The 16533-nt window shown below is 43.7% G+C and overlaps 1 protein-coding gene across 1 annotated transcript in view; it reads right to left on the bottom strand.

The window, feature by feature from the left end:
- UPP2 (uridine phosphorylase 2) overlaps positions 1-16533 on the bottom strand; it is a 38771-nt gene that overhangs the window by 5060 nt on the left and 17178 nt on the right. Inside the window, 6 exon segments of the mRNA XM_044380224.3 lie at positions 6679-6825; positions 8919-8974; positions 8976-9125; positions 12466-12587; positions 15375-15463; positions 16026-16239. Of these exon segments, the coding sequence (XP_044236159.2) occupies positions 6679-6825; positions 8919-8974; positions 8976-9125; positions 12466-12587; positions 15375-15463; positions 16026-16239 (778 nt within the window).

Raw genomic sequence — 16533 nt, 5'->3', positions numbered from 1 at the left:
TGCTGCAAACAGCTAAAGACAAAGAAGAGGATTTAAGCAGAGCTTAATCTTAGATAAATAGTAGGTTTCACATACTGCCATGCAAGTGTGTGTCAAAAGGCAGCACTGTCTCTTAAAAATGGATACAAATTGAACATACTTATCACAAGTTCACAGAGCAAAAGGATTATCATCTTTAATCAGAGTGTTAGGGGTTTAATTAAAGTAGATTTTGCTTTAAGGGAAGGACAGATGTATGCGTATTACAGAATCATAGATGAATTCATTTATGCAGCTTTGTACAGTGGACTGACATTATTCTGAAGGTTTAGCCTTTCAGTGGAGAATAATTCTGTGAATGCCACTATTTCCCTTCACCCTAATCTTTGTTAAAGCAACATTGGATTTCCACTGTTCTTTTTCAGGATAACAAGATCAGGATAACAACAGTGACTTATGGGTGTCCGTGGCCACCTTCCAAGCTGTTTGTACACCTATCAGACATTGAAGGATCCAGGGCTAGAGATCCAGCAGAGGTAGCGTATGAATCTTACAGCAGAGGAAGGCTTAACTCTAAGGCTTTGCCTCTTCCTATTTGGACAGTTCGGAGATGCTCTAGGGCCCATTAGCAATTCCAAGCCATTAGTGTGGCCAGGGAATGAAGGAACCAGATGAATTTGCATAGCCATTTTTCATGGTAAATAAGAGGTAATGGCCATTCCTTTCATTCATTTGTTCATTCATGTAGCAAATACGTATTGAATGTCCATATGGCAGTTATTATTCAAAATGCTGGGGATATAGCAAGAAAACTACAAACAAGGTCCCTGTTCTCATGGTGCTTATATTTCTAACGGAGAGAGATGCTAGATATATACCTTCACTCATTAATATATGTAAAATAATTTATAAGTTAATATGTAAAGAAACCAGAAATATAATTTGTAGTGATGAATGTGCTGCAGAGAAATGAACTACAATGGGTGAGTGAGTTCAGCTGAGGTCGTCATATAAGGAAGGCTTGCTGATGAAATGAGATTTGTGGTGCGAGCTGATATTAATCATAAAGATAAGACGTGGTAATCCATGTGGACACGAGACTTCCTTGTCCCAGGGAGATGCAGAAAGATCCGATTTTGCATCAATCCAAGTTCAGCAAGTGACTCCTCTGAGTTAGAACAATGGCTTCTAGAAGACCCTTGTTTAAATACAAAGTTATTTATAAGTTGAAGCCATTAGCCATCATCACCTTTGTATGAAGTCAGAGTGGTTATCTAGTCATCTGGTAATATTAAGAGGACAGAAAAGGCCATTAGAGAAGGTGGTCTGGATGGACAGGGCGACGTTGGCCATTACTAACAGTAGGAACAGAATGGTGGTGGGGGCAGGGGTGGGGGAATAGGCCTGGGAGGCCAGCCACAGCCTGTGGGCCCTGCGCCATTGGTGCCGGGTGAAATATAGTGTCCCGTGGTGCTTACCACTGGTATCTTCTCCCTAACTTCCTCCATGTTAAAGCAGCTGCTTGTGAAGGCTCTGTCAGCCTTCACCAAAGCAAGGTTTCTAGCTCACACGGAGCTTCACTGCTGTGGGGGAAGGATGTTACGAAGTGGTGGTTAAAGATGGGAACATGGTAGCATTGTATGCATGGAGATGTGGTCTGTGTCCTGCTGGTTGATCTTCCAGGAGGCACTGTACCAGGAATTCACCTTGAAAACAGTGGTGTCTGAGGGAGTTAAGAGTCCCCATCACCACAAAGAAATACAGACAGAAATACTCCCGAGAACTACAGGATTAGACTTACAGAGGCACCCTTTAGTGTGAATGTTGGCAATCCAGAAAAGGTCGGCTCAGGGCAAGAGCAGCAGAGGTGGCTCGGAAGCCAGGTGCTGGCAGGCTGGAAACAGCTACCTACGGGTCCGGCGGCAGCAGGGAAAGCAAAGCGCTGCAGGGCGCCAGGAGCTACAGCAAGCAAGAGAGGAAGGAGTCCAGGAGGGTGCCGGCAGGGGGTGGAGAGAGCAAGGTCACAAGGAATTGCAGCAAGGACAGAAAGTTCCCTCATATCCCTCATAACAGAATCTTTGCTCTGGGGTTTTGGCAACATCTCTAAGAGAGAAAGATCAGGGTCCAGGGTTCACAAGCCTAGAACTCTTCCTGGTTGCCAATCAATGCCTTTTAGGAAAGAGCTGATGGTCATCACCAGACAAAACCAAGGCAGCACCGTTTGGAAAGAGGCAGTTTTGGGCTAACTAAACGGGTTATCAAATTCTCCATTTGCATATTATTGAGGCCGTGGCTCAAGTGACCACCTGTTGTTTCTATAATGAAGAAATGCAAGGAGGCATTTCCTGGAGCAGAAATGTCTAAATCCAGGTGTTCCTACAGGCTCTGTGCTGATTGGACTGTTGCTCAGGTCCAGGTCAAGACATCACCACCTGCAGCTCTCACTCTCACTAACTTGTGGAGAGAAAAGGGTGTTAATGACGACCTTCTAAAGAGGATGAGGATGCATTTGCGTTCTTCACCTATATATTACAAGGATCTGCATGTACGTGTAATCTGAGAGATGGGAGTAGTTAAGCAGAGTGGTCCTGCAATTAATCTCTTCTTATGAACTGTAACTTCTTTCTACAATATTATTTTTAGAAATGTTACCACATATATTTAGTTCTTAGTTTTATATATTAAAATTGATTGACTATAAGGAGGAATATGGGCACTAAAATTCCACCTGTGATTAAAAGACACATTAACATGTTATAATTCTTCACTTCTTGGGAGGTTTCTTCTCTGGGAGCCGGGACACTAGACTCGCCAGGTGTACCGCCAATTCCACTGGCCACTCCTCCTTGGTCTTCGCTGGATCTCCCTCACCTCCCCTAACTTTTCACATCTAACCGAAGACCTTTTCTCATCTGTTTCTAGATTCATTTGCTTTGTTTTCTCATCCGCTGCATGGTTTTAAATGCCATCTATATGCTGTCAACGTACATTTCCCTTCTCCAGCCCAAACTTCTCATCTAAACTCCAGATTCATAAACCCACCTGCTTACTTAGCCTCCATTTGATGTCTACTGCCTCAAATTTTCTCCATACTATTCTCTTCCTCCTCTCCCTGCCTCTGACTTTGACCCCCCAGCAGGCTCTTCCCAACTCAGCAGCCAGTGTGCTCCTGTTAAAATGCAAGTCAGATCTGGTCACTTCTCTATTCAGAGCCCTCCAATGGCTTCGCATTTCCCTCAGAGTGAAAGTCACAGTTCTCACAGTGACCACACAGTCTGCACCCCTGAACTCCTCCCAGCCTGCACTGCTCTCTCTCCTCCAGCCACACTGGTCTCCTTGTTCCTACAACATACCTTGCATACTCCTGCCTGGCCGGCCTTTGATGTGCATGTCCCAGGCTCTTCCCCAGATATCCCTGTGCATCGTCCTAAATAGTACCTTCTCCGTGCACCCTTCCCTGACCATGTGATTTCACATTGTGGTTTTCCTTCCTACCTTATTTGTCCCTGTTCCTTTTCCCTGACCCATCTTTTGCCATAGCACTCTTCAGCATCTAACATATTACCGTTACTATACGTCACTCTTTGCTGGCGTTTGTCTCTCTCACTAGATGCCACAGGGGCAGAGACTGTCTGTGTTGTCCTCTGCTAAATCCCCAGTGCCTGGGCACTCGGGCCCTAGTTGATGGACATAAGAAAGTCCTTCTTGGGGTACCTGAGTGGCTCAGTCGGTTGAGTGTCCAACTCTTGACTTTGGCTCAGGTCATGATCTCAGGGTCCTAGGGTTGAGCCCAGTGCTGGGTTCCACGCTCAGCAAGGACTCTGCTTGGGGATTCTGTCTCTCCCTCTCCCTCTGCCCCTCCGCCCTCTCATGGGTGTGCACTCTCCCTCTCTCTCTAAAAGAAAGAAAGAAAGAAAGAAAGAAAGAAAGAAAGAAAGAAAGAAAGAAAGACCTTCTTTCTTTAAGAAGATAATAATTGAGATAAATCATACAAACCAAAGATCTGATTTTAAAACCAGGCTTCTTAGTATTGTATCATGTACTCAGTAGACACACTATAAAACACATTTGAGATGAGAAGATATTTTATGGCCTGGTTTTTTTTTTATTTTGAAAAAAAAAAAAAGGACAGTTGCTGTGTGAAATGCAAAACCATGGATCCTGAGAAAAGTTGCTCCAACATTTTCTTGGATATCACTGTCAATATTTGGAGACCGTTTCCACCAAAAACATTATTTTAGATAGTGTTATTCTGCTTCAGATCTGAGGCTTTCTTAATTTAATGAAGAATATTTTATACAAAAAATATTTTATTCACTTTATAGCTTTACTGTCTTCCATCAGCAAAATTTATGATTTTTGAGATCTAGAGGATGACTATGAAAATAATTGAAAATCACAAAGAATAGTATTCCGATGAGTGCTCCTGAAATTTATATTTTACTTCATCGGGGGTTTTTTGGTGCTAGCTAAAGGCTGGTGCTTCTATTGGAATAATTTCACCAAAAATTAAAATGCTTGGCACACTCATATTTGGTTTCTTATTACCATTCTCCACCAAAAGGAACCAGAGCTTCTTGGAGAAGTGGCTCATTCCAGACCTGAGGCAAGGCAAGTGCAAGTTGTGCCTGAGAAGCCTAGTGTGTTTGAAAGCAAGAAAATTCTCAAGGGCTAAGAGGATTATGTCAAAAGGACAAAAGAATATGCGAGGAGGGGCTCTTCCTGGCCAAATTTCGGATAATTTGAGTATCAAAAACAATGACAGAAACCATTTACAACACATTGGTTTGAACTAAATCCACAAAACAATAATAACTATCCCCCCACTACCAGAGAGAGAGAGAGAGAAAGTGTGAGGAAGAAATACTTTTCTTAAAGCAGAATGCCAGCTATTAAATGTAGGAGGAATGATGGAATTAAAGATCGCCATTTTGCAGCCCATGCTAAAATCGTTGATAAAAGATGGTTGGGTTACAGGGCGTTCATGCAGTGCCAAATTGTCATTGCAGAGATTACTTGTTCCACACAAAGAGAAAACTTAAACTTGTCAGTGGAAAGCGATGGCAGTTACCCCTTGAACCAAGTGATCCAATTTGAAATTACTAGTAGTGGGACATCTTTACATTCCATCTCCCTGAGGTGGTCCAGTCGAAAGTTTACATTGCCATAAAGTGTTCCTGCCATAAGGCTGAATCTAGTGAGGCCACTAGACTTCATTTCCACTTACAGGAAATCTGCAGTTTAGAAACTCTATGATGGGGGCGCCTGGGTGGCACAGCGGTTAAGCGCCTGCCTTCGGCTCAGGGCGTGATCCCGGTGTTACGGGATCGAGCCCCACATCAGGCTCCTCTGCTATGAGCCTGCTTCTTTCTCTCCCACTCCCCCTGCTTGTGTTCCCTCTCTCGCTGGCTGTCTCTATCTCTGTCAAATAAATAAATAAAATCTTAAAAAAAAAAGAAAGAAACTCTATGATGAAACACAGAAAAATCTAGAACATGGTATATTCAACAGGATAACAGCCTTGACTCTTTAAAAAATCCATTGTCATAGGAAGAAAAGGAAGAGTGGGGAACTATTCTAGATGTAAAAAGTACAGAGATATAATAACCAAGTAATATATTGTGTGAAGTTATCTTGATATTGAGTAAGAAAAAATCTATAAAAGATATTTTAGGAAAACTAGGGAAATTTAAATATGAATGGATATTAAGTGATGTTATGAAGCTATTTTTACTTTTCTTAGTTTTTTTTAAAATTTTGATAATGGTATTTTGATTATTAGAAGAATATATTCTTAGGAAATGATGCTGAGTTACAAGAGTTAAGTGGCATGATGTTTGCAATTCATTTACAAATGAATCAGGAATACAGCAAATAGATGTATGTATACTTATGTTTACACACATCTATATACATACATATACATATATATGTGTATATAAATATTTAGAGAGCATTCATAAGTATGGCAAAATATTAAAAATTGTTTAGTCTTGGTAAAGTGTACATAGGTATTTATACTATTTAAAAAATTTTTCTGAATTATGAAAAATTTTCAAAGTAAAAAGTTGGGAAAAGCAAAAAATGCATGTAAATTAACTTTAAAAACATACTACTCCACTGATGTTTTATCCTTTGATGGACTGTTTTAGGAACATTTCATTTGGATCATGTCTTGATAAACTTAATTGTAACAGAAAATAGCAGCCACAACCAGGATCAAGAAAGTGGAACTTAGGGGGTGCCTGGGTGGCTCAGTCGATAAGCATCTGCCTTCGGCTCAGAGCGTGATCCCGGGGTCCTGGGATTGAGTCCTGCATCAGGCTCCCGCTCCACTGGGAGCCTGCTTCTTTCTCTCCCGCTCCCCCGGCTTGTGTTCCCTCTCTCGCTGGTTGTCTCTCTCTTTGTCAAATAAATAAATAAAATCTTAAAAAAAAAAATTCTAAAAAAAAAAAAGAGAAAAAACTGGAACTTACTGTCAAGTCCTGGCTATACAACCTTCATGACTTTGGGCAATCCACTTTTGACCCTTGAAACTTGGCTTCCTCATCTGCATAATGAAAATAATGTCCTGCTCTCCCACAAGACATTATGATGATATTATAAACAATTATAAGGATTCCTTTTTCTTTTCCTGTGAAGTGAAAATAACTTCATGAAAAAGGAGTGTTGGACCACAAGCTTTCATGAATAGCTTACCTTTCAGACCACACAGTCTACACACAGCCACAAACACTGCCAAATCCATTCCACTATTTCTGACACCGGCTTGATATGCTCTCTTCAAGCAATGTAACTTTTCTTCTCTGGAAAAGGAGCACGGTGCTCCGTCTAGTTGACCCTGGCCTGAAAGAGGGTGGAGAACTCTTAGCAACTTGATGTCCTGCCAGCGTGGCCGTAGCATCACTAAGGGGCTTGCTGGGGACCCAAGGGCTCGATGACTAGCTCTAATGCTTGGGTCTGCACTCCTGGGGATAAACCCAGCCGTCTGAATCCTCCTATCAAGGCACCTGGAGCACGGCTGTGCCTGGCTCGAGGCTTGTAGAGAGGAGTCTCCATGGTTTGAGCGCCGAGCTCTGGGGCCAGTAATGCTTGCCCGGCCACAGCAGCTCGAGCGGTACTGGGACAGCAGGACCCGGAGGGCTGCCGGGAGATCTGCCCTTTGAGGACGATCTCAGGCTGCTTCCGTGCCTGGGGGATGGCTCAGGGACAGGTGCTGGCGGAGAAGCAGCCGCTTCAAGCCTCCTGAAGCTATTGAGGATCGGGAGGGTGGTGTGAACGTTGCATTTCTCCATCTCCCTGAGGACAGTGCCAGCCGCGTACGGGCAATCGACTTGTCCCCTTCCCTCCCTGCCGCCCGTGTCTCGGGCTGCATGCCACCCTTCTGTGATCGCTTTCTTCCTTCTACGCCGCTCCCAGGGTTCCTTTATCACTGAATTTCACCTGTGACAGCGAGTGAAGCCGGAAGGATGCAGAGAAAAGCCTGATGCTATTTTGCTTCCCCCTCCGTGCACTCGCCGCTCCCCATTGAGCGCGGAGGGTTGAGGCGAGGAGGCCGATACACCCTGTCACCGTCCATGATCTGCACGGTCCCCATTTTGGCTCCCTTTCGGCTCTTTTTCTCCCTTTCCTCTTCACGCGACTGCCATCCTGGCTGTTGCTTCTCCTTGCTCCCTCCTCCTCGCTGCTGCCTGCCAGCACCCCTAATGCAGTGTTAGTGAAGCCGATCCAAACCCCCCTGTCCCAGCAGGTAAGGTCAGTGAGGCCTGCCTGGGCTGAAGGGAACGGCCTCGCCTCAGCTTCAGCGAACCTAGCCTGGATGTGGGCTGGGGCTTGCCGGGGCTGCCATGCGTAGATTGTTTTATATTTTTTATGTTATGTTCTCTCAAGAAGCCAAAAATCTGGACTTTCATGCGAAACCTCCAGAAATTTTCAATGTTGGCAAAATAATTCACATTTTAAAAAATACTGTGCAGGCCAAAGAAAACATTGACTCCAAACAGGCTGCCGTTTGCAAGGTCTGGCTGAAACCTATCGATGACCCTCCCAGTGAAGGGACCCGTGGCCTGTGACAGAGTCTCAACCCTATCAGACCCAACATGCCTCCTGTTTTATAACACATATGTATTGACACCACTTTTACTAATGGGAAGCAATGTACATAGATAACATAACCTGTCTCCATACATAATTTTTAAAAAATTCAATATGATACCCTAAGTTTGATCCAAAGAAAAAAGAAACATAATTTAAAATGAGATAATATGTAATTTGATAAACATACACAAACACAACACTACAAGATTTCTAGAAGAAATGCTAAAAATCCTGCTTAGGTTATTTCTTCTGGAATGAGCAGGTTTGCCCTTGAGGGTGTTTTCTCCTGCCCACCCCCCACCCCTTGCTGCAAGAGCTACTGCTTGACAAATCACCTGATTTCAGGACCTTTCATGGTTGAGAGATAAAAGGACCATTCTGAGACCACCCATCCCTTTAAATTTCCTCCCCCCAGATATTTCCCCCCATTTCCTGGTCCCTACTCTTCCTTGGGTACCATATCCCTTCTGAGGCACGGGAGAATATACCTCAAAATGGCAGAAACACCAGCATTTCCCCTTTTCCCAGAGTCACCAATTTAAATTAAAGGCATAAACAGAGATAAGATTTTGCTAACATCGCTAATTGTATTTTAGTATTTGATTTGTTCTTGGAGGATTAAACCCACTCTCAATATAAATTCACTATGGATGTTTCTCTGCTGTTATTATGTCCTCACATTCCTATGCTCTAGTAAGTCAAAAAGGCTGTTTCAGTTCCTTTTCTTAATCCCCAACTATTTAATTTTCTAAAGCAGAGTTTTTAATGTAAATTGTGGCTTTGAATTACAAGGAGTTGCCGACAATTTTCTGTTGCTTTCCCAGTTTATAACTTCTTGTCACCTTCATAAAAATCCTAGGTACACATCACATGTCTGATGAGGACTGGGAAGTGGGGATCCCTTGCTACAGCTGAGGAGCTCCTCGGCCACTTCCTTGTCAAGTTTAGTACTTCAGGTGGTGATCTTATCCAAGATTACCTGTTCAAGCCAGGGCTCCAGGAAGGAGTCTGTGGCCGTATCTGCTATTACAACAGACCCCAGGGCAGTATTGCAATGTGCGATTAAGAGTGGCTACAGGGCACCTGGGTGGCTCAGTCGGTTAAGCATCTGCCTTGGGCTCGGGTCATGATCCCAGGGTCCTGGGATGGAGTTCCATATTGGACTCCCTGCTCAGGAGTCTGCTTCTCCCTCTCCCTCTGCCCCCCCCTTCTCTCTCTCTCTCAAAAATGAATAAATAAAATCTTTAAAGAAAAAAAGAGTGGCTACAGAAGAATGTCACTTAGAGTTTACTTTTGACATGTAGTATGTAATCCATTCTGCCAACATTAATTAATGCTGGTTGCTAAGGGTTCTCCCTATTTTCATCTTTTAAATTATTTTCTTTTCCAAATGCAATTAAATAATAACATTCAGAACAGGCATTTGCATTTGCTGTCTTTCCAGATTCACATTTACAATGTGATCAGGTTTAGATTTCGAGACAAACATGACTCTTGGACATGCAAATTAGTACCGGCCTTCAGGCTCACACTTGAGTAAATTAGGTCAGAATAAACTAAATGAGCCTGCCAGCAAGTAGCTTTCATAAAGTGATGTGACTACCTGATATTTAACCTTCCCTGCAACTCCTTGATTACTGTAATTTCTTTGCATCTCTATCCTCTCTGCCTTCTGATTCTTGTCACATTCATTCCCCCACCCCCACCCCATGTCAGTTAGGCCTCTGGGCTGACCTTCCATTGCTGCAAATCCTGGCTTGCTCATGGGACTCAGGCACCTGAGAAACCATTTTCTGCCAACTCTTACTCTCCCCGCCTGCAATGCTCTCTTGTCCTCCCCCACGCTCTTTCATCAGACTACCTCCAACTCATTCTTCACGTATGCACATTAGTCACTTCTTTCAAAACTGAATTGTGGAGGGGGAAAAATAAAAAGCAATCCTGGATAGGTTACCTTAAATTTCCCCAGCCCAGCTTTTGATCTAGGTTTGATCCATTCTGATTTCTGTTTAGAGCCTGGATAAGGGGACATATATTGAGGGTGCCCTAGACTCTCTGTGTCTTAACATTTATTATACTTTGTAATTACTTATTGCTTGTCTATTGCCCAGATAACACATGAGCTCTTTAAAGGTAAGAGCAGTGTCTGTTTCCTGATGTCCCTGCAAGCCTACCATTATGCCTATTACATTATAGGTACTCACTAAAAATTTGTTCAATGAGCGAATGCTTCCATAGAGACGCCATAGAGCAGAGATCTGCTAACTACAGTCCATGGGCCAAATTCAGTTTGTCTTTATAACTAAAGTTTTATTGCAGCACAGCCACATTCATTCATTTACATATTATCTCTGGTTGCTTACACACCACAATGGCAGTGTTGAGTTTTGCAACGGAAATCATATGATCTCCAAAGCCCTTGACAAAAGAAGTTTATCAACCCCTGCCACAGAGCACAGCCATATCCTTCCCGGTTTTTATAAATTCCAATACTGATCAACATGGGATTAATGTAGAAGGTCCAGGGAGAGACCCATGACGAAAGAGCTTTGGTGGGTCAGACACTTTTAAAATAAGTCAAAAATAAGTCAAACAAGTGGCTCCTTGAATTATTCACGATATTCTAAGAACAGGAAAGTGATTGAGATGGAATTTGAAAATGTGGGCATCAAAAGTGATATTATTCACCTGCCATCCTAAGATTTAGCTATGTTAGAATATTTATATCCAGTTAAAGTCTCTCAAAGGTCAAAGTACCATTTAATCGGGTATTTTATCCTCATCAAGTTTTGTCGGCTCATCTAAAGAGTGGGAACATCAGCAAAGGAATGAGTTTTACCCCCTTCGTCTCTGAATGCAATGCTGCTTAAAACAAAACAAACGCTCACACCCTAAGCTACCAGTTCTTAATGAGGACAAAGCTTCAGAATGAAAGTATCCACAACAGCAGAGTGGTTTCATTTCCAACCATTCACAGACCTTCACTGTGATACAGGTACAGCCTATGGGCTGGATGTATGGTGTGGCCATAAAACGAAAGAACTAGGAGCCATGAGCTGGATGGTCAGCAAAGGGCCTTGCACATGCTGGGCACTTGTTTGTGTCAAGTGGCAGCCACAACAGCAAGGACGGTACATTGCATGGGCAGGGGCTATGCAGACGGGTTCTTGTAGCCCATAACCCCGAATTAGAAGCAATCCTAATAACAATATTACCCATTTCATCCCCAAATGCACTGTTACCTACTACTGATTATTTGGGGGTAACACTGGATGAACAACAATCCAGAAGGATGCCTGATTTTGAAGTGATTGCTAACATTCTCCTTCTCTTTCTGGATGGGCAACCACAGATGTTCTTTATCCCACCCGTGAGGGCTGTGGCTGGACGTGACCCTGTACAAGGTCAAGGGGTGGAAAGGGCATCATCTTTATGAACATGTCTGTTTCTAGTGAAGCATGGCTCAGCCACCTGTGCCTCTGTGGTACTGGAAAGTTACTTCTCTAACTCCTTGTCCAGGGTTTCCTAAGGTCCACACTTATTCCAAAACTGGGTAATTCTGAGAACAAAATCACAGCCTGTTTGACAATTCCCATGCAGTCCTGTCACTCTGTCAACCAAACCTTCTCAGTTACAGTGTCCTGTCTGTATTTGCATTTGGTGACACAGTAAAATCACCTCCTCCCAAGGTCTGCTCCTGGAGAAAAGACTGGAAAAGAAGGGGGTTTCCTCAGAACCTGGCGTCAGCCCAGTGTAGAAGCAGAGACACAGCCCCTGACCAGCCAAGGAGGAAGTGGGGGGGCTGGCCAAACCTTAGGAAGCATCACCTGGCCCTTCGCTAAAAACCCAGCCAGATCTCTTCTGGTGTGTGGATGAGGAAAAAGACCCAGCCAAGTAAAGGGGTGTAGTCACTGACGTGAGCTAAAACAAAGTTTTCCTAAGAGCTCTGAAGTCTGCTTCCTTAGCTGACAAACGAGGCAAATCTTGGTGATTAATTTTTCCCTCCAAGCACTTATTTCTGTCACTTATAAAATTCCTTAGCCTCAAAATTTACTCACACTATACTCAAAACTTATACTTATCCTCATACATATTCGCCAGCAATTCTTCCCCTTAAGAATACCTAGGTCCATCTGGGCAATGCTCAGTGTGATCTCTCATGCCAGGTTTCCATGGAGGAAGAAAAGAGGAAGATAAAAAGGAAATATTTCTTTAGATTTCTTTAATTTTCTTTAAATTTAAATTTCTTTAAATTTCCTCAAGCCCAGCCTCCTGACACTTTCTAGCCCATCTGGGTATCTGCTGGGCTCTGAGTATGTTGCCGTATCTTGGCAGCTCCCCTCTACGGAACAATCACTTGGCTTTAATAATAGAAATCAGCCCATCTCACCTATTCTCCCTGATGTCCCAATTCTGATAATGGTAACATCACAGCACCAGGCATGGTGCAGTAATTTGATGAGTTCATGAAGCATGAGCATAATAGAAATGGAGGGAATGCCAATGCCATGCTGTTGAGAGAAAAGAGAAAGTCATTATGCATCTTGCAAACTGGTACATGCACAGGACATATTTTCTTCCTTCATTACGAGTTAACAGCCCTCAGATAAATTTACATAATCATTCTGACTTTGCCAAAGCTGAGGAAAACGTAAGTCAGCTCTAACTGACGCCTACCTGACATGCTGATAGATGTGTCCATCTGTGAGAATCAGACAGACCTCTCCCTGCCAGTTACGCTGAGTTCAGCCCTCATTGTCAAGAGCAGAAGGTGGGGATGGCATGGTGTACTGGTGCGTCGGGGCACGGCCATTTCTCATCGCCCCGCTGGGCTCTGAACAGTGAGCCTTTGAAAAAGAGCTTTTTGCAAGATTGACTTGATTCGGAGGAAATATAAATTTGGCTGCCATGTAATTAGTCCTCTTCCACTGTACTAAATGAAATACTAAATCCATTTCATTGCGCTCGTGGGGCCTTGTTCATTTGCTGCTAATTCAGTGAGAGCCCTGAGAGGTATGAAGGTAGAGGTGTGGGCTACATCCGCGCCTGACCCTTCGGAGCATAGTTGACCTTATGCTGCTATACTTCATGACCATAACCCCTATTTTCCTCAGCATTCACTACCATAAAGTCAGTATCACCAGAATAGGGGTCAATACAGGTTAGAGGATTGAGTAACTCCTGGTAGTTGCAATACGTTCTAATAACTCTCCGGAAAGATCCTCTGTGCTGGAATTTGTAGTCACTGGGACTGAGTTTTGAATTGGTGGCTATTTCATTCCTAGCATAACATTAGAGGGTCAAATGTGTTCTTCACTGTGTTCTCCTCTTGGGTACAAAGAGTTTGCATGTGGAAAAGCACCAGGGGCATCTTGGCAATTAGGGGATGCCTGCCACAAATTCTCTCACTAACAAATCTGGAAACCCATTGTACCCATGACCGTGATGTGCTCAGCTGAGTTCTCTCCCTTTCACCACCAAGAATATTAAACTATGGAAAGTTTGAACCTCTGGGTTCCCCATTTTTGGTTCCCATTGAACATGTCCTGACTTCCAAATGCACTGCAAGCCTTCTGGAGACATGAATCAAACCTGTATTAATTTGTATGTCCAAGATTAACAAGTCTGGGCTTTGGCACTGGCTCTGCCACTAATGAGTAGACTCTCTAAATCTCGTTTTCCTCAACTATAAATTAAGAGAATGAACTATTATTTGATCTATTAGGTTCTTCTAAATCAGATATTTGACAGGTTTATGATTATCACTTATTATGCAACATGATAAAATGACAAATGGGCTTATATATTCTTGCTAAAGTCTTTCTCTCTCTCTTGCTCTCTCTCTCTCTCTCACACACACACACATACACACCCTCAGCAGCTGCTGGAAAGAATTTTTACAGAAGGGGTCCCAATTGGAAATCTCTGTCTGCCTAGCGAAGGCTGCTCTTATTCGGCTGACCCCTAGATTTGATACATATTTCAGGTCTTTTTCCCAGACAGGACAGTAGGATCAGTCTAGTGCTGTTTTTATTTCTTACTCTGAAGTTTTACTGCTTGTTTATGATAGTTTCCTATCTATGTAAACATTAGCTTTTTTATCCTTACCCATTTACTGTGCAAAAAGGGACAAACAGCTGTAGTCTAAAAGTCAAGCGAAGATTAGTAAAACAAAATTTGCCAAGATCGGAGAACACTCAGCTTCCTTCTAATGTAGACATTCTATAATTGTTGAATGAACAAATGACTAAATGAATGGATTCCCCCATCTGAGCTCCAAAAGCAGGTGTGAGGCCTTCTTGGCCCAGAGGGGAGATCAGCTTAACTGCCCAGCTGGTGTTACATAATCGTCCCTTCTTTCGCCCAGGCTTCCATCCGCGCTCATCCGTCCTCCCATCAGCAGGTGCTAGCAGGTGATTGACGGACGAGGGCTGTTCTCTGGTGCGGGAGCCACAGGTAATCCAGCGGCTTAGAAGTGTCACACGTCTGCAGTGGACCCTTCCCCTGTCTTCTGGCAAGCCTGGCTGTGCCCCTTAGGAGGGCTGCAGTGTCCAGACACACGACAGACCCAGAGCTATTGTTTCAGAATTCAGCCCTGTGGCAGAGAGACAGACCTAGACAGGCCTGCTGGGTGCTCACGTGTACACACTCTCCTTATGGGGGTGCTCCCCTGAGTCCAAGAGGGAAATGGTCTATGTGTTCCCTAAAACTGCAAATCATTCCGCTTTCATTTTGTCTTAGGACGCCGTGTGTGTCCAGAGCTGTTAACACAGTCCAAATGCAGGAAGCAGTTCACAAGCGCTTGTGGAAACGCATTAGCAGCTTTTCAGCGAGCTGATTATAGTGTTAAACAGCAGGCTTTGACAACCCTGAAAATTGGCCCCTGTGTACAAAAAGCTCAACATTCCCAAAGCTGTATAAGAGGCAGAGGAGAGAAAATTGCTGCTGGCTTAATCAGTTATAAACTAAAGAGAGGAGGTGTGCTTTGAGGGTTTTTTCCTAACTTGAATAGCTAAGTGGTAACTAATAAAGTAAGCTAAAGTGACACCATGTTCTGCCATGTTCTGCCCCGAGGACTTTTTCTAACAATGAATGCCACACCTGGGCACTTACTTTAATTGTGTGAAAACGCAAAGCAGACGAGGAGAAAGAACACCTGTATTCAGAATTTCCCATCTTTTTCTGCTAGCTTGTGATAACTACCTGAAGGGCAACCATTGAGTACTTAGACCCATGGAGGACACAGGATCCGTTTTGTGAGTGCGATATCTGTCTGTCCCAGCTCACACATCCTTTACGTCCTCTCTGCTGTCCTCCACCAGCTCCCTGTCCATAAACGCTGCAAACTCTTTCATTGTATCGGGGCTCCGATGCAGACAAACTGTTGCTAAAAATAAACAATTACCTGCCTTATCACTGGGCTAAGAACCAAGGGTCAGCTTTCGACTTTGATGTTTTTATTTCATTTTTTCAGTAATTTACTTAAGGGTGTGAATACACGCTGTAGACGTTACGTTCATGAGTTAGCTCACCGGCATCATTGACCTGTAAATAAGGCAACCAGACGCAGAGTTTGATGCACTTAATTAGTAAAGAAAAAGATAATCACAAAATCCAAGTCGGTGTTGATTTCGTTGAAGTAGGTGTTTCCCAGTGTTCCTGTCTGCAGCGAACATCCCCCAGCCTCTTGAGCTGATACGGACAGCTCCCTTGGGTGCATGAGCAGGCCACGTGCTTACCATGGACACGGAATGTAAGTGACATGTGGAAAAAAAGGACTGTGAGTTTTAGATAAGTCTTCTCATTCCACATTCCCAAACATTAGTTTTCATTGTAAAATGTGCTACGTTCACTTAAAGCTTTAAAGGAATCACATCAAGAGTTTCCAACTTCTCTTTCAGAAGAAATTCTTGTGGAATAAGCCTTATGGTGTAGACTAGAAATCTCACCATACCACTTCATCAGTTCCAACGATCTGTTTTGTTTTTGTTCTGTTCCCATTTTAGCATCTCTGACATCATCATAGGTGTTGCAGTCGAGGGTGTCAAATCTAATAAAACGTGGTGATGAAACTGTCTGGTAGTTGCTGATGCGACAGGCTATCCGGGGCGTGCCAGCCTCGGGGATGAGTGAGGCGGAGACCAGCGGCAGGAGGGCAGCAGCCTAACGGCACGGGCAGCCCGGTGAGCACCAGGAGGCAGGAGGGGAGTAGAAGAGCAGCCGCGATGTCAGAGACCCAAGGAAGGACAGCCCATAGAAGGGCACCGGGAGCAAAGCCATTTGGAAATCTAAGCTAAGCAGTGAGGTGCACAGAGTCTGAAGAAGGTCCAAGTCAAGGTCCACCACGAGGAATGTAGTGTTTAAGGGCCTGCCCTTTCAGGTGAGATAAACCTGGCTTTGCACCCCAACCCTATTGCTGATTAAGTGACTTGCCTAGTGTCACCCGCATAATCTCTA

Source organism: Ursus arctos, unplaced genomic scaffold, assembly GCF_023065955.2.
Source record: "Ursus arctos isolate Adak ecotype North America unplaced genomic scaffold, UrsArc2.0 scaffold_1, whole genome shotgun sequence".
Lineage (NCBI taxonomy): Eukaryota > Metazoa > Chordata > Mammalia > Carnivora > Ursidae > Ursus > Ursus arctos.
The sequence above is the reverse complement of the archived record's forward strand: the minus strand, read 5'-3'. Positions and strand labels throughout refer to the sequence as shown.